Raw genomic sequence first — 16,636 nt, 5'->3', positions numbered from 1 at the left:
CAGTGCTTGATGCGCAGCGAACGCTGGATGAGTGACGAATTGATGGCAGGACAAATGAAGATATGCATTACTATGTTCTTGATTGCGAAGTTTATTATTGCTATTATTATTATTATTATTATTATTATTATTGTTTCTGTTCTCGCGTGGGTGTGTGTGTGTGTGTTACTTTCCATAGTGGAAGTGCGGCAAGCCGAAGATTGCGTCTGTGAGAACTCTGCTGGCGCGGCAGTTTGAACCGCTACGCACGCCCAAGAGTAAATGAGCGCCACCAGTACCGTCACGATCATCAGCCCGGACGATGGGAGGCGCTACCGCCTTAACGTCAAGGGTAACGTTGGGCGGTTGACGATTGGGCGGCTCAAGCAGTACCTCGCGACGGCCTCATCGTGCCCGATCCCCGCAGCAGAACAAGTCCTGAAGCTCAACGGCACCCCGCTTCACAGCGACGAGGAGGTGTGCGCCGCGTACGGCATCGCTAACGGCACCACGCTAACTGTCGAGCACCACTCTGACGTTAATCCAAAGAACAACAGCATGGCCTCCTTCGTCTCCCCACAACGGCGGGCACTCGAGTACCAAACAATCCGCCAGCAGGAGGCAAGTTTCGGTAACGATGTTGTGGCGTGTGATGATGCCCTGCAGGGGAAGATCGAGCAGCTAAAGGACCAACTTGAGGCGGCGGGAAGGAAGAAGATGGACCTCGCACGGGAGAAGGACAGGACAGAGCGAGAGTTAGAGAGGATCCGCCAGCAAGAAGAGGCAGCAGAGAGGGAGCGGCAGCGCCTGGCTCTGATGCAGCAGCAGGAGGCAGAGCGGGCAGCACGTCGTGCGGCCGACTTGGCCGCACGTCGCGAGCAGCTCAAAGCAGAGGAGGAGGCGACTCGGGCTGTCGCTCTTCAGAAGCTCGAAAACGAGCGACGAAGAGCGTTACTAGAGCAGCAGCGAGCAGAGCACGAAGCAGAGAAGAGGCGTCTTGAGAAGGAGAGGGAGGAATACGAACGTCGTGCTAGGGAGCGTGAGATGCGGATCCGGGAGAAGGAAATAGCCATTGAACAGAAGGTCCTAGCCGCGGAGCACGATCGGAAGGAACTCAAGTTAGACCGACTCGTCTCGCAAAAGAATCGGGCGCTGTACTACGAACGTGTGGGTGCGCTGCCGCCACCAGAGCTCCAGCAGGAGGCGCAGATGGTGGCGTGGAAAGACCTTGGCTCGTCATCATCGCAACCTGCACAACTCAACCGTAGCGACGCTGCACAAGGGCTAGACATTGGCTTGTACACCAACAGCAGTAACAATAACAATGGTTATGGTGGTCGTGTTGGTCTCAACGCAAGTGAAAGCAAGGGGCCGTCGTGTCCACGGCAGCAGCGTCAAGCATACAGGCGCAGCAATGCCCAACATCCACCGGGCTTCCTTGACAGCGACGATAACACCAATGTGAGCAGCTACGCCAATCATCCTGAGCCGAACGAGTCGCTCCCACCAGGGGCCCCTAGCAGCATGATAATGATGGCGTGTAAGGATGGCAGCACACTGGCCCAAGACGAAGGTTTGTATGATGTGCATGAGAACGCCATTGATAACTTGCACTGCATGAGCCAGAGTCTCGGTATGGAGAAACCGCTGGAGTTTGATGCTAACAACACATGTGTCTTCAGTGTTGATGGACAATACACACTGTTGGTGACCTTCGACGCGACAACAGAGAGGCTCTACTTGTACTCAACGATCATGACAACCATTCCAAAGGACCCTGAAGTGCGACTGCGGGTGTACGAGTTTCTGATGGAGGGCGCGCTGCTTGGGCGGGAGATGTGCGGCGGCGGTGCTGGAGCATCGCTCAAGAACGACTTCATCCTCCTCTCAACGAGTATTTACCTCCCAACAAGCCATCCCACAAGTCTGCGTGCTCTCACGCCGCACTTTATGCTTTCACTGAACAAATGGCGAGAAAAGCTGCAGGAGCTGCTCGACACAATAGAGACACGACAGGAAGAGGTGAATCCGGCTGCTGGAAAGAATGGCCGTGTTGCCGCGGGGGACGCAAACGGCTTGAGGGCAAAGCGTACACAACAGCCGAAGGAGCGCAATTCGCTGCGTGGGTCTACAGTCTCCACACGCCACAGCGACACACTCGCTGTAGAGAATGGAGAAAAAAAAAAGAGTGGTGGCCCTGTTATCGGCATAGAGGCGACGGATGTGGTGCTGATCAACGGCGTCCCCTCCAAGTATGACGATGGTGTTTTGGTTGTTGATGTGAGGGGGCCAGCAGCGGTTGCCGGTATACAGCCGCACGATTTGATCAAAAAAGTGAACCACAAGCAAGTGACAAGCCTTGCGCAGTTTCAGCGCGAGGTGTCGCATTTAGTCGCAGGCACCGTAGCTCCTTTCGTCGTCGACCGTAACGGTATGCTGCTTGTGGTCGCCGTGAAGGTGGACTCGGCGTAACTGCACTTTTCACTCCTTACTTGCACATTTTCAAGCCGTTCATCATTGGCCAGTTCATATCACACGATAAGGAAACAAAACAAGAAGAAGAGAAAATAGTTGATGGGGGCAAATAGAGAAAAACAAGTGAATACAAAGGGTCAGTAGTTCACTGTGTACTTTTGGAGAGCGGAACGAGCTTCTTTTTTCCCCTCATTGTTCGCCTCATCCTTCTCCGCCTCTTCACATCTCCCCCACCCCCACACACACCTTCTAATATCACCCTGTACTTGCAAGTTACATCCAAACCACATACAATTCATTTTCACTGCACCCAAGCCGGTTTATTCGTTTGCTGTGGTGGTGCACTGTTGTGAGTGTTAATGTGTAGTGTCTATCTGCCCTTATCTTTATACTCTTATCATCCAGTCGTTTGTTGCGCATTCTGTCTTTTTTTTTTTACCTACACTTGGTGTGGCTTCTCCTTGTTCCATTTTGTTTTCCTTGCTCTGATTAGCTGCCCTTTCATTCCCTAGTAAGGTTCGAGGAAAGGAGGGGCAGAACCTTTTATTGGCCCTCATCTGCACGCCTGTGTCTGTGTGTGCGCGCGCGGTCCCCCGTTCGTCCCCTCGCTGCTCTGGGGGGAGAAGCATTACGGGCGGATTGTGCCTGACAGATGACGGTCCTCGGCTTTGGTGCGGCTCCTGGCGGTCAGGGCACTCGCGCCGCCTCGAGGCGTGATAGCACGCGGTACATCCCTCGTCGAGATCGCTGTGGCACTTCGGTCCGAAAGGATGATAGTGGCGCAGACGTTCCAAATATGCCGGTGGGCACTAGTAGCAGCGGCGGCAGCACAACACTGGAGCGATCGACGGAGAGCTTCCTTGACTCATCCACCTTCACCGTGGCAAGGAGGCGATTTGTGGCACTCGCCGCGCTGCTTGCCATGCAGTCGGGTTCACAGGTGGTGCTGCAGCGGTACGAGGAACTACTCAAAAATCATGTTGTCATCGTCCTATTTTTGAGCATGGTAGTCGGGGCTGGCGGAAATGCGGGCAACCAGGCAGCAGTATCCGTCATCACCGCCCTTCTAGCCACCCGTGAGAACGGTGACGCGGCCCGCTCCTCCGATGATACCATGGAGGAAGAAGCATCGCGGCTGCGCACGCACGCGGAAAGAGAGCGGATTATCACGGCCTTCATGCCGCAGTCCCCACGCACGTTGGTTGGGCGTTCCGTGTGGGTGCGCATTGCAAGCCGCCTCGCGTGGATGGTGAAACTGCCTAGGCTGTTGCTGTTGCTGCTGTGGCGCCGCTGGAGACGCTTGAGAACTGTTGGCGAGCGGACCGTTCGCCCAGCGATCCTCCCCATCGGCGCTGTGCTGTGTTACGAGGCGCTTGTAGGCCTCTGCTGTGGTTTCATCCTGATGGGCATCGGGGCACTTCGGGTGGGGCTCTTCCTCTGGTTCGACGATGACAATGAGGGGGACCCACGACACATGCAGAATAGGCTGGTACAGGCGTCGTGGTCGCCATGGGAGTGGAGCAGTAATGCAGCACTTGTCGTTGCGCTCTCACTCTCACTCTTTCTGATTGTGTTTCTCTCCGTGGTGATTGGCGCAATGCTGCCGTACGCGCTGATCCACTTGAACGTGGACATCGAGCACGCCGCCCCCATCGTACAGGTGTTGATGGACCTCTTGGGGACGTGGCTCTGCTGCGCAACTTGCAGTGCGTTTCTACCATTCTATGAGGGAACAAAGGGCGTGAATGAAGGGAATCGGAGGAGAGCCGCCGGACCTCTCCCCCAGTAAGCGAATGGAAGACGGCAACCGAAATTTGAACGCATTGAATGATCTATGCACGCGCACATATGTGTACATGAAAAATACACGAACTCGGATGTGGCTGTCCAGATGTGCGCTTTTGCATCTAAGAGTGCCGTTTTGGGCATGTTTGTGTGTGTGTGTGTGTGTGTGTGTGTGTACCCCCTGTCCTGCCTCCTTCGGCGGTGAAGAATTGAATGAGGGGTTATGGAAGGCCGGGGGTCCTGGAACCCCTACAACTACGACTGTTGGCCTCTTTGTTTCTTTTTGCTTCTTGTTTTTGCTTCATTCCATTGCGTGGTAAACAACAGACACACTTCACGCTGGGGTGCCAAAAAAGTAAAATCTCAGCGTGTGTTGCTGCAGCCCCTTTTTTTCCCCGTCTGCGTCTCTTTTGTTGTTTGTTTTTTTGTGATTTCACTGCTCCTGCCCTTGCTCTGTTTCCTTTAAACGGGTCTGATCAGAGGAGAGGGTTCGGCCCATACACCAGACAGATATAATTGTGACTGCAGGACTGACAGATACGTCACGGATAATTTAAACAACAACTTGATTTTTTAAAAAAAGAAAGGGGAAAAAAGAATGATGGAGGGCGGCATCATCTTCGATGAGCAGAACACGGAGGGAGGGATGCAGAGCGATGTGACGCACCTGTGCGCTGCGGCCCTGTTAACTGTTACCCTCACCGCTCTCAGCGATAAAGGCGATGAGCTTGATGACGGCGGATCCCTCGGGGCGACTATCGGCACACAGGAGTCGCTGCCCACCTCCTCACGCGAGGCCAGCAGTGGGGTCCATGAAAAGAGAGATGCTTTACTTCTCCCACACCCACGGGCGCAGACTTGCGAGAAGCAGAAGCGACACAATCCCAACGTACCCACGGGTTCAGAAGCGTTGCCGCTATCACAGATGTGGAAAGTGGCGGCAACGGTCCCCAGAGCGGAGGATATGGCCCCTACACTTCTGACCGCGTTTCTCTCGTATACGGATGAGATCTTCGCTGCGGCGCAGGTAGCATTACCAATTTCGCAAGAGGAAGAAGGGGATCGACAGAAGCAGCAGAATCATCTTCCTCTCTGCAACAGGTTGGATTCTGTTAAGCTTCGCCTTTTGCCTTCAGCCAATCCGTCTTGGCATTATATGACGACAGTGCATCAACCACAGAGCAAATCTTCTGTAGCGTTGTCGTGGTTCCTGCAGCATCATCGCGAACTCGCGGCAACAGTAATGTCTATGGGTTTCAGCTTCCTCCTTTGTCTGGAAGAGCATCGTTACTCTTGGAAAAAGGCGCTGGAGGTGCCGTTGACGGCACTGCAGCTACTGGCAAATTATGCCCACACAGTGTCATTTCATGATGATAACGCCTTTGAAGAACTTGGTCCACGTGGGCATCTCTTGGTCATGGCTGCCTGTCTGCTGACGTGTTGGAAATTCTCGGACATTGATGCCAGTGCCACAGCACTTGTTGCCCTCCTTGAAAAATCCTTCTTTCGTCACCACCGGGTTCTGAACACGAGGGATATCCTTCATTTGGAAGCCGAGGTGCTCAGAGTCTGTGGGTTTCGTGTGGAGGCCCCGCGTTGGTGGTCAGTTGCCATTGAACTCCTCGCGACCGCCTACAGCGAAGAGAAAGATGAGGCTCTGGACGGCGCGGAGAATATAGGTGCGTGGTGGCCGTATGTGTCCCATGACGACAGTGACCTCCAATGTCGGTACGAGGCGAAGATGGAGCAATTGCTGTTGACGAGTGAGCACATTCTTGTGTTCTTGATGAATGTCGTGGCAGAGAATGAGGAGGGCGTTCACAACCGCCACGGCTGCGCAACGGACGACACCAGTCGGCACTGCGAGCTGCGCGGCGTGCTTCGCGGTTGGATTGAGTCGTCGCCACTCTTCGGCGTGGCGCTAGCCGTCGCCAGTGGGGCAGTGGGGCTCGAGTGGGCGGCATCTTGCGTCGGCCCAACCGCCGGTTTGTGCTACAACAGCGTTCAAGACGGTATCAGTGCCGCTGATGAGGCAGCGCAGCATGATGTGTATGGAATGGTGGCGGTGCTGAAAGAGGTGCTGCAGCTTTAGCCGCTAGATGGGGAGCCTGGGCCGAGTTGAGCAGCAGCTCGTTGATCCCATACAAGTACTCACTTGCTTTCTGTTGTTGTTGTTGCTCATAAAAAAAAAAATCACAACGGCAATTCGAAAAGACAGGCGAGGTCGGAAAAAAGGAACAATCGGGCAAAATCGGATAAATGACGGTTCTTGTGGTTCATGGCTCACTCTGAATCACAACTATGCACTCTCTCACTTTGAGTGTCCCTCACGGCTTTACTCTGTTTCTTTGAGTGCCTATTGCCTTTACTCTCTCACTTTTTCTCATTTTTTTTTTCTGTGTGTATCAGGTATTTAACGTGAATATTGAACACCTTCTTCAACAAGCACCGCCCTTTACTGTGCCCTCCTACTTGGTGATGGATGAGCGCTTATTTTTGTATTCCTTTTGTTGTCTGTGTGTTTCTGTGTCCGTGTATGTGTATGTGCGTGGGGGTACTACGTATTGCCTTTTTTTTATCTTGTTTCTTCTTTTTTGCATTGGGAGGTCCCTTGCAGGCTTCGTGTTGCGTCTTCTCGCCGCCACCGTCGTGAGAATGGGCGACGGTGAAGCGGCACCCGACGAGCGAGAAATTGGCCGGGAAGTTCGCTCACGCCTCGCGATTTTTTTTCTCGTTTTTTCGACTGTTGTCTCTTCTTTATATATATTTATATATATATATATATATATCTACATATTGCTTTTCCTCACTAGTTCTGCGCAAAGTGATGCTTTTCTTGGGTCCGCTCTTGTTTTGATTTCTTTGTTTGTCTGCCCACATCCCTCCGCGTTTGGCGCAACTCTTTTTGCTTCTCTGGTTCTTCCATGTCTATTCCCCGCTCGGTGGCCCCTATTGGCGGCACCGCACTTGCTGCATGCGTCTCTCGCTTCTCTATTCCTTCCCCGCCGCGGCGGCGGCAAGTGGGTGCACAAGCATGCACGTGATGGAATTTTGCTTTTCGATGCTGAAGTCATGAACCAACGTGTGTGTTGATGTTGCTTCTGCTGCTGCTGTGCTCCCTCTTTTCACATGAAGAAGCCGGTGAATACGATGAGGGGGCGCAGCAACCGGTTGGGGAGGGAAGGCAACTGTCGGCCTTACACACACACAGAGAGAGAGAGAGAGAGACCTTGCAAATTCGCCAGCGAGGAATTTTAAGTTGGTGGTGAAATACTTCCTTTGATCTTGGTTCATTGGTTTGCTGTTGGTAGTGGTACTTCTTTTTTTTCTTCTGTGTTGGGGTATTTCCGTTTCTTTCGATGTGCGTTGAATTCGCACACGCGAAGGGACTATATGCGCATATCTATTTATCTACCTATCAACCTACCAATATATAAATATATATATATATATGTGTGTGTGTGTGTCTTTTTCTCTTCAATGAGGTGCCTTTTGTTTTTGTTTCTTCCCTCTGAGGAAATTATTGAGGGTGTGTATGCGTGTGGTTGGGGAGAAGGTGAGGGAATGAGAGGCGGAGAGCTGAATAAGTATTCTTTTTAACAAAATGGCGAAAGACGGGATCCAGATAAAGGAAAAAAAACGAAAGAAGTATGCAAACCCTTTCAAAAATTCATAACCCTGTGCCACTACTGTGTGTGTGTGTGTGTTTGTTTGTTCCCCCTCACCCGATCGGCCACGGGGATGCAGGGCAGCGGTAGTGCCTGCAGCTCTTGTTGCTGGCTACCAGCGGCGTGCGGGGGGAGCGGGGACGGGTATGAGAAGCAAAAGGCGGCCGTGTGTGTGTTTGTTGGTTTGCCGCCGCTGTGTACGTGTGACATTTGCACACGTACATAAATCGGCCTGTATATGGGCAATTAAGGATTTGTTTGGTTGCTTCTCGAGTTGCACTCACCACCCAATTGGCTACTTCCTATTATATGTATATCTTTATACCTGCTTGGTACTGAGTTGCCAGACAAACACGCGGAAAGATAAACAAATGGGAAAGCCAGGACCAAGGAGCAAAGGATTCATGTGTTTATATATAAATAAATATATTTACACAACTACGCGTCCACAAATATCAAGGTTCCCGACCCCGGGGCTACAAAGCATCACACGTTTCCAATCTATTGTCACATTTTCGAGGTAATTTCATTATCTCCTCTATTTTTGTTGTTCCTGTTGTTGTTTTGACCTCTGCGTGACTGCCGTTTAACCTCGCAAGCACACGAACTTCTCCGTATCGGGTGGCATCTGAGGCGGGTAAACGGTACAACGTGCAGTTGGTCAAAGAACGAATTAATTAAAATGCGCCTCTGCGTGTCGTGTGTTCCATGCCTTTTTCATTAACAATTTTCTTCATGAAATGATTCACCCCTGCCTGCTTCTGTCGTGGTTGCTTTGTTTCACTACACCCTTATGAAGAGATGTGTGTTTCTTAATGTCCTTCTTTTTCTCCCCTTCTCGCGTCGGCCTCTTCGCTGTTTCTGCTTCTGCGTGGCAGCACACATTCAGACAGATACACCTGCACTTACACTCATGGCGCTGACGACGCGCATCGTCAAGGAGACAGAGAAGCTGCAGCGCGAGCACCCTGAAGGCATCGAAGCTGCGCCGTCACCCACCAACCCGCGTTACTTCCACGTGAAGATCCGTGGGCCGCCACAAAGCAGCTACGAGGGCGGCGTCTTTAAACTTGAGCTCTTCCTCCCCGAGGAGTACCCGATGGTGCCGCCCAAGGTGCGCTTCCTTACGCGCATCTACCACCCTAACGTTGACAAGGTGGGGCGCATCTGCCTTGACATCATCAAGGACAAGTGGTCTCCGGCGCTGCAGATCATCAAGGTGCTGCTGAGCATACAGCTGCTCATGGCGAGCCCGAATCCCGACGACCCGCTCGACAACGAGGTAGCTGAGTGCTGGAAGCGAGACGAGGCAGGTGCTATGAAAACCGCGAGAGAATGGACGCAGCGGTACGCATCGCCGTGAATGTGTGTATGAGAGGGAGAGAGATGGGAGAGAAGGAGCGTCGCGTGAGTGTGTGTGAGAAATGAGAGAAAGTGAATGAGAAATATATAGGGCGCCGTGAGGAATGAACTGAAGAGTAACACAAGGTATGAGAAATGTGGGGCGACTTGGTGGGATGAGTATTCGATATGCAGANGCGTGAGGAATGAACTGAAGAGTAACACAAGGTATGAGAAATGTGGGGCGACTTGGTGGGATGAGTATTCGATATGCAGAAGCAGGTGGCACTACGCGAGAGGGAAACGAGCAACAGCAGTGACATGTTTACAAGAAAATGGCGCCTGCATCACTCCTGTTCTTGCTTCTCGCTGACAATGTCTTAGAGGCAAGTCATTTATTCAGTATGCGAGGCTAATTGAACAGCACGAACAACAACACTATCTGCTACTATTTCTGCTGTAGTTGTTATTACTATGTGCGATGATCCGAGTGCGGCAAAACGGGAATCCATTTGTAGGTGTTCAATCACGGTCCTTTTCTTCTTCCCTTTGTGTCTTTCTCTCTCTATTGTTTCGGTGCGACTCTCTGTAGATTTCGCTGTACTAAGAGCGTTTTAATCGAAACTCAGCAAACCAATAATAAGAAAGTAAAGCGAAGCAAATGGCCCGCTCGCGTCGTGCGTCTCCCTCGCGCCCCCACAGCACCTCAGCGCCACCTCCTGCCCATCACACGCCTCCTGCCCAGCAGCAACACGCACACCAGCAACACAGTCACCAGGCATCCGCCGCACAACAAACGCCGCAGGTGACGAACGTGTACATGCAGCGTGGCGGCGGCGGCGGCACGGGTATGCCCGGCACGATGGCCTCNCGCCGCAGGTGACGAACGTGTACATGCAGCGTGGCGGCGGCGGCGGCACGGGTATGCTCGGCACGATGGCCTCCGTCGCTGCCGGGTCCGTCATTGGCCACGGTATTTCACACATGATGTTTAACCGCGATGAGCCGCCTGCGCAGCCCGCGCAGGCGCAGGAGGTGGCACGGCAGGTCGGTGAAGGCGCTTGCGCTCCGCAGATCAAGTCGTACGCCAAGTGCCTCGAGGCAAATGAGGGCAAACCTGAAAACTGCAAGTGGGCCTGGGACTATTTCATGCAGTGCCAGGAGCAACAGCCGCAGCAAGAGTAAGGCTGAAGGGGCGCGCGGGTGATGAAAAGAGCGGGGGGGGAAAGCGAGAAAGAGAGAGTCATATACTGAAGACTGGGCGTTTCTACTCTCCACGTCAAGACACCCGCCGTTGTTCTTGTGTTGTTGTTTTTTTTTTTGGTTGCATATATTTATATTTATATCTACTTGTCATCCTTATTTCTCTAACTGTCGGAAAAAGGGTGAAAAGAGCGGAGAAAAAAAAACAAAAATGGACAAGGAGGGAGTATTACAATGTGAAAGTGAAGGTGGGGGTAGGAAAGATTGGGAAGGTGTCACTACTTTTCTTCGTAGATGCGCTACCCTATTGACTCACGGTATGCCTGTTCTCTGCCACGCCTGTCATCGGGCTGCACTTTCATCCTCTGGTGTTGTCTCCTTCCCTGCTTTCACTTTGGGAAAGGTGCTTTATGTTTGGCAATTCTACCCACGCAAGTTGTTTTTTGCGGCAACTGGCCACATCGTATGGTGCGGTGCCGCAATATACCAATGTGTCCGTTTTTTTGTTAAGTCTTCAACACTGTACCTGCTGTTTCTTTTCTTTGTGCTTCTTACCTTTTTTTTGTCTCAGTCGGGCTGTGTCTGCTTGTGGAGAACACAAAAGGGACCCCAGACGTGGCGATTGCGGTGTGGCCCGCTCAAGGTGAAGGAGGCGCCGCGGAATGGCGGCGGTCACGCGAGCGGAAGGCTCTGGCTCGCGGCAGAGGAATGCATGGGGGGTGTTGGTTGCGCAGAACATGCCGACGGAGGAGAATGGGCTACAGCCGTTTTTCTTACTTCAACGTCAGCTGCAGCAGGACGAGCAGAATAAAATAAACGAATTGAAACGTTATGGAGAGGGAATGCATCCTGTGATTTTGTTGTGGAAAGAGCGTGTGACTTTTGGACGTCGCGCCGGGAATGACGTTGTGATAAATGGCAATCCATGCCTCAGTGGGACACATTGCGGCCTCTCCATTCAAATACTGTCTGCAGTTTCTTCACCACCCACCGTGACCTTCACGGACTACAGCACGAATGGCTGCCAGGTAAACAACATGCGGGTCGGCAAGGGAGCTTCTGTTGACCTCCGCAGCGGGGACACCATTCATTTGGTAAATGCAGGCCCAAACAAGCATACACGGCACAACCTCTGTTTTGTTTTTTATACCATGGAGGACTACAAGCATCACCGTCAGCAGAAACGGTTATATGCCGTTGAAACCATGCGAGGCCCCACACCGTCAATAGGTGCGAAGCGTGAGAGGAGCGCCAGCCCGCGACGGGACGACCGAAAGGAAACAACGGATAATGGCGCGCCACATGCAGACTCACACCTCTGGGCCTGGGCCCTGGCGCGTCGCATGTATCGACACAGCGTGGAAGAATTCTACATACTACAAAAGTCAAAGCCACTAGGCGAGGGAGCTTTCTCGGTCGTGTATCCCGCGGCTCTTCGGCCCACCCCCGAGGTCGTAATTCGAGCTGATTGTGCTCCAGGGGTGATTTTAAAATCGCCCCAGCTGCAAGATGAGGAAGCTGCACTTCGGTTTTTGGAGCTGCAGCCGTGTAAAAGTGTGGTGAAAGCAACAGAACTGGCATTGGAAAATGCAGCACGACGGCGGCATCGCAAAGTTGAGACCATGCCCGATGGGTCAGAGGGCATAGTTTACAACTTCGCAGTGAAGGTCATAGAGAAGAAGCGCATGTTGTTCCCTGCAGAAGCTAGGCAGCGCTACCGCCACCGTACCGGCGATGATTGCCTCTTGCAACCATCGACTACTGTTGGGAAAAATGGGGGAAAACGCAGTGAGTATGTTATAGAGGTGGATTCGTGTGATTCAGAGCAGCAGGCGCTGCAGCAGTTAGTGGCTCTGGAGACACAGACGCAAGAACGGGAACATGGGCGCGCGCAGGAGCTTCTTCTGGAGTGCCCAGCCAATAGAACCATAGACGCCCTGGGCGAATTCCCCGCCGTCGAGTCAGAGCTTAAAGAGCAGCTTCTAAAAGAAGACCGCGTGCAGCATCGCGAACAATTACTGTCCCAGCTCGGACCGGCGACGCGTTTGCGGTATGAAAAGGAGCTCAGGCAAAAAATGCGTCACAAATGTGAGATTGACATACTCCTTGCTGTTGATCATCCCGCCATTACAAAGCTGCACGAGGTGTTCGACGGGGAGAGGCGTCTGGAGCTAGTCATGGAACAGGCTACCGGTGGTGAGGTGCTGAATCTCCTGCACGGCAATGGGCCATTGCCGGAATTTGTCGTTAAGGTGATTGTGTATCAGGTACTTGAGGCGGTTCTGTATCTGCACCGCACCGGCATCACACATCGTGACCTGAAGCTGGAGAACCTGTTGCTGCAGCAGCCTTTTGAGCTTGGATCCTTCTGTGAGCTGCAGCAGGCACTGCTGTTGCAGAAGCTAATGCAATTTCTGAGGGCGTTCGAAGAGGACTCATCGCCCAAGGATCTGCAGGAAGAAGAAACAAACATAGCCCGTGTGCCGAACCCGTTTTCGGTTCTCCACACCGTTCATGTGGGACGGTCCTTGTGGCCGAAAGTGCAAATATCGGACTTTGGATTGAGCCGCATGCTGGAGGGCAAGGTCAATGACGACAATGGCAATGGCTACGACAATCTTCTTTACACCCGAAACGATATGGTTACAATGTGTGGAACACCAATATACGTTGCCCCAGAGGTTGTCATCCCGTCGTTGCGCCCCAACAAAGTGGGATACAGCGCAGCCGTTGACATGTTCTCCGTTGGGGTTGTCGCTTTTGCACTGCTCACTGGGCGGGCGCCATTTCCGCCCGCCCGTGCCGCAGAAATAAGCCCCAAGCACGGTCGCCTTGATTATGACGCGCCGCTCCATTGGGAGCGGTCAAAAAAACACAAAAAAATCGATATGACTTTATTACACTCTACCGCACCCGTGCAGCTGCCTCCGCTTCTGCTGCAAGACGCCGCAACAGTACATCTCACCCCGTCGGCGCCTTATGAGCATCAAAACCAACAGCTGCGGCACATGAAGAGCGTCTGTCCATCACTTCCCCAAGCCGAGTGGTTAAACACAATACGCAAAGCCGCCGAAGCACTCCAAGAAGCGCCACCGATCAACATTCTCCACGAGAACGTTGTACTGCCACAAAATTCATCTTACGCTCAATTTCTCCCATCTGTGTCAGCGCTCGGTCGTGAACTCATTACCTCACTACTAGACAGCCACGCGCAGCGCCGTCCAACAGCCGCCGAAGCCATTCTACACCCATGGTTCTTTGACTGTACACAATAAACACGCCGCACACAAAAAACTAAGCGACGCGAAATACGAAAGAACAGACCTCTGCCACCACCCAAACAAAGAAAGGGAAACTAAGTTCCACCTGTATCCCTCTGTAACATCCTACAGTAAATCTCGGCAAAAAAAACCGTTGTACGTAAAAAAAAACACATTCAAACAATATCCCGCTCCACGCCCACTCTTTTCACAAAAAACAAACAACGACTAAAAGTGATCAAGAGCAACCAGCCACCGCCAAGCGCAAAGAAATCAACATGGCCCTTGCCCGCATCAGCCATATCGTGTTTGCCCTTGCTGTCTGTGCCCTGCTGTGCCTTCAGCTTGTGGCTGCACAGGGTCCCGTGGAAACGGACAGCAACGGCCTTCCTATCCGCGATGCTGCCAGTGCTGCTGTGCAGCCGTGGGTGGCGGTGGGCGCCGCCTTCCTTGCGTGCGCTGCGGCGCTGCTTTAAAGCGTGCCTTCTGCCATGCTGGGCGCGAATGTGTGTTCCGTCTCGCGCGAGGTTTTTGTAGTTTTGTGAATATTATTTTGTTCCAGTATTTGTGCCAAGAAAAGCCGTTGACGGATGTGATTGCGCGCGGCGGAAATATGTGAGTAAAGTCTTTTCTTTCCCTTCTCCGAGGGGTTTTGGCCTCGGCGTTGCAGACGCAACAACGAAAAAAACACCTGCCCCGTATGGTATTTTCCATTTTCCGATATCATTTAGCATTGTTGCAGAAGCAACGACAAAAATTACCTGCTCCGTATGGTGTTTTTCATTTTCCGTTGTTTTGAGAACGGCGTGCCCTCCGGTGTACGACTGATGTGTCGCCCCGACGCCGGCCAAGGCCGAGTGCACACATGGTGTGTTGTGTGGTGCGGCTCCCGCTTTCGCCATACCCCCTCGCTTCGCTTCTTCCCTGTCTTTGCCTCCTGCGCTCTTCCTGCACTCTGCAAACACACAGACCAACATTAATCAAGAGCAACCAGCCACCGCCAAGCGCAAAGAAATCAACATGGCCCTTGCCCGCATCAGCCATATCGTGTTTGCCCTCGCTGTCTGTGCCCTGCTGTGCCTCCAGATTGTGGCTGCACAGGGCACCATGGAAACGGACAGCAACGGCCTTCCACTTCCCCCAGATGCTGCCGGTGCTGCTGTGCAGCCGTGGGTGGCGGTGGGCGCCGCCTTCCTTGCGTGCGCTGCGGCGCTGCTTTAAAGCGTGCCTTCTGCCATGCTGGGCGCGAATGTGTGTTCCGTCTCGCGCGAGGTTTTTGTAGTTTTGTGAATATTTTTTTCTGTTGAATACATGTACGAAAAAAGCCGTTGGCAGGCGTCACTGCGCGCGCGCGGCAGAAGTATGTAAGGACCCCTCCGTTCCTCCTCCATGGGTGTTGGCCTCGGTACTGGAAGGCGAAAAAAAAATACCCGAAACACATGGCATTNTGCCTTCTGCCATGCTGGGCGCGAATGTGTGTTCCGTCTCGCGCGAGGTTTTTGTAGTTTTGTGAATATTTTTTTCTGTTGAATACATGTACGAAAAAAGCCGTTGGCAGGCGTCACTGCGCGCGCGCGGCAGAAGTATGTAAGGACCCCTCCGTTCCTCCTCCATGGGTGTTGGCCTCGGTACTGGAAGGCGAAAAAAAAATACCCGAAACACATGGCATTGTTCTATATTTCTGGAAGGGGCGTGCCCTCCGGTGTACGACTGATGTGTCGCCCTGACGCCGGCCAAGGCCGAGTGCACACATGGTGTGTTGTGTGGTGCGGCTCCCGCTTTCGCCATACCCCCTCGCTTCGCTTCTTCCCTGTCTTTGCCTCCTGCGCTCTTCCTGCACTCTGCAAACACACAGACCAACAGTAATCAAGAGCAACCAGCCACCGCCAAGCGCAAAGAAATCAACATGGCCCTTGCCCGCATCAGCCATATCGTGTTTGCCCTCGCTGTCTGTGCCCTGCTGTGCCTCCAGGTTGTGGCTGCACAGGGCACCATGGAAACGGACAGCAACGGCCTTCCACTTCCCCCAGATGCTGCCGGTGCTGCTGTGCAGCCTTGGTTGTTCGAGGTTTTCATGTTATCCGTGCCTGTTTTATTGTTATGTGTTGTTTCGTTGAGGGGTGAAGACTGGCAGTATTTGATGCGAAGGTGTCTTTGGGTGGTTGCGGGTGAGGGTGTGTTTTTCTTTATCTTTTGTCTGCATTGTACCCGTATATTTTAGTTTTTTTTTCTGTTCGGTTGGCCCTTATGGTTAGTTGTTTGATAAACAGCGTCTTTTTTTTTTTAAATGTTTAGCGGTAACGAAATGGTGCTGATAGCTGTTTTTTCCGTTTTCCGCGATTCCGATTGAAGGCCCCGGTTCTTTGCGGTGTGTATGTTAGTTGGCGGTCTGACCTCTCGCAATTGGTTGTTTATTTTTTTTTTTTTTTGGAAGTCGGAGATGCCTATTTTTCTTGTACCGGTTCCCCTTGCAAAGCATTGTTAATGCATTTGTTTTCTGCGCGTTATGCCATCCGAGAGTTTAATTTCCTTCCTGATATCCTGCGAGGGCTTCTCGTTTGTAACGGAAGATGTGAAGATGTTCCTTCCGATAATAATTAAGGGTTGACCTTGTCATTTGTAGGACAATTCCGTTTACCCGGAATATGGCAAACTTTGCTTCTTCCCACGCGCGGTGCGTCGCGAACAATTCCACAGAACCTCTTAACAACACATCCTTTGTGCGCGTGGAGGGCGCCGGTTTGCCGATGCAACCGGATTTTCAAAGCGACCGGGAGGTCGAATGCGCCGGTTTTCTGAGCGGGTGCAGGGGCTGCGCTTTTGGCGGATTTTGGCGGGCGGCCGGCCGGGCTTTCATCGCGCAAGGGCCCCGCCGATTAAGCCGAGGAAAACGCCGGCACACAATCGTTTATTCAAAAAAAAAAA

The 16,636-nt window shown here is 52.5% G+C and overlaps 9 protein-coding genes across 9 annotated transcripts; all 9 read left to right on the top strand.

Annotated features, from left to right (window-relative positions):
* Nucleotides 1-261: 261 nt before the first annotated feature.
* Nucleotides 262-2,451, top strand: DQ04_00791080 (hypothetical protein; the record flags this gene model as incomplete). The annotated part of the gene is made up of 1 exon (XM_009309714.1): nucleotides 262-2,451. The coding sequence occupies one exon, from the start codon at nucleotides 262-264 to the stop codon at nucleotides 2,449-2,451; it is 2,190 nt and encodes a 729-aa protein (XP_009307989.1).
* Nucleotides 2,452-3,106: 655 nt separating this feature from the next.
* On the top strand, nucleotides 3,107-4,243 carry DQ04_00791070 (putative Mg transporter; the record flags this gene model as incomplete). The annotated part of the gene is made up of 1 exon (XM_009309713.1): nucleotides 3,107-4,243. The coding sequence occupies one exon, from the start codon at nucleotides 3,107-3,109 to the stop codon at nucleotides 4,241-4,243; it is 1,137 nt and encodes a 378-aa protein (XP_009307988.1).
* A 594-nt stretch (nucleotides 4,244-4,837) lies between these two features.
* Nucleotides 4,838-6,331, top strand: DQ04_00791060 (hypothetical protein; the record flags this gene model as incomplete). The annotated part of the gene is made up of 1 exon (XM_009309712.1): nucleotides 4,838-6,331. One exon carries the CDS (start codon nucleotides 4,838-4,840, stop codon nucleotides 6,329-6,331), a length of 1,494 nt encoding a protein of 497 aa, XP_009307987.1.
* Nucleotides 6,332-8,820: 2,489 nt separating this feature from the next.
* DQ04_00791050 (ubiquitin-conjugating enzyme E2) lies at nucleotides 8,821-9,270 on the top strand (the record flags this gene model as incomplete). Its single annotated transcript, XM_009309711.1, has 1 exon — nucleotides 8,821-9,270. The coding sequence occupies one exon, from the start codon at nucleotides 8,821-8,823 to the stop codon at nucleotides 9,268-9,270; it is 450 nt and encodes a 149-aa protein (XP_009307986.1).
* Nucleotides 9,271-10,142: 872 nt separating this feature from the next.
* Nucleotides 10,143-10,433, top strand: DQ04_00791040 (hypothetical protein; the record flags this gene model as incomplete). The annotated part of the gene is made up of 1 exon (XM_009309710.1): nucleotides 10,143-10,433. The coding sequence occupies one exon, from the start codon at nucleotides 10,143-10,145 to the stop codon at nucleotides 10,431-10,433; it is 291 nt and encodes a 96-aa protein (XP_009307985.1).
* Nucleotides 10,434-11,113: 680 nt separating this feature from the next.
* Nucleotides 11,114-13,726, top strand: DQ04_00791030 (serine-threonine protein kinase-like protein; the record flags this gene model as incomplete). The annotated part of the gene is made up of 1 exon (XM_009309709.1): nucleotides 11,114-13,726. The coding sequence occupies one exon, from the start codon at nucleotides 11,114-11,116 to the stop codon at nucleotides 13,724-13,726; it is 2,613 nt and encodes an 870-aa protein (XP_009307984.1).
* A 1,005-nt stretch (nucleotides 13,727-14,731) lies between these two features.
* On the top strand, nucleotides 14,732-14,932 carry DQ04_00791020 (hypothetical protein; the record flags this gene model as incomplete). The annotated part of the gene is made up of 1 exon (XM_009309708.1): nucleotides 14,732-14,932. The coding sequence occupies one exon, from the start codon at nucleotides 14,732-14,734 to the stop codon at nucleotides 14,930-14,932; it is 201 nt and encodes a 66-aa protein (XP_009307983.1).
* A 685-nt stretch (nucleotides 14,933-15,617) lies between these two features.
* On the top strand, nucleotides 15,618-15,932 carry DQ04_00791010 (hypothetical protein; the record flags this gene model as incomplete). The annotated part of the gene is made up of 1 exon (XM_009309707.1): nucleotides 15,618-15,932. One exon carries the CDS (start codon nucleotides 15,618-15,620, stop codon nucleotides 15,930-15,932), a length of 315 nt encoding a protein of 104 aa, XP_009307982.1.
* Nucleotides 15,933-16,356: 424 nt separating this feature from the next.
* DQ04_00791000 (hypothetical protein) lies at nucleotides 16,357-16,635 on the top strand (the record flags this gene model as incomplete). Its single annotated transcript, XM_009309706.1, has 1 exon — nucleotides 16,357-16,635. A coding segment is annotated over one exon (279 nt), but the record flags the coding sequence as incomplete, so codon positions are not given.
* Nucleotide 16,636: the final 1 nt, after the last annotated feature.

Source organism: Trypanosoma grayi (assembly GCF_000691245.1).
Source record: "Trypanosoma grayi strain ANR4 Tgr_79_V1, whole genome shotgun sequence".
Classification (NCBI taxonomy): Eukaryota; Euglenozoa; class Kinetoplastea; order Trypanosomatida; family Trypanosomatidae; genus Trypanosoma; species Trypanosoma grayi.
This window is presented reverse-complemented; position numbering and strand designations above follow the sequence as displayed.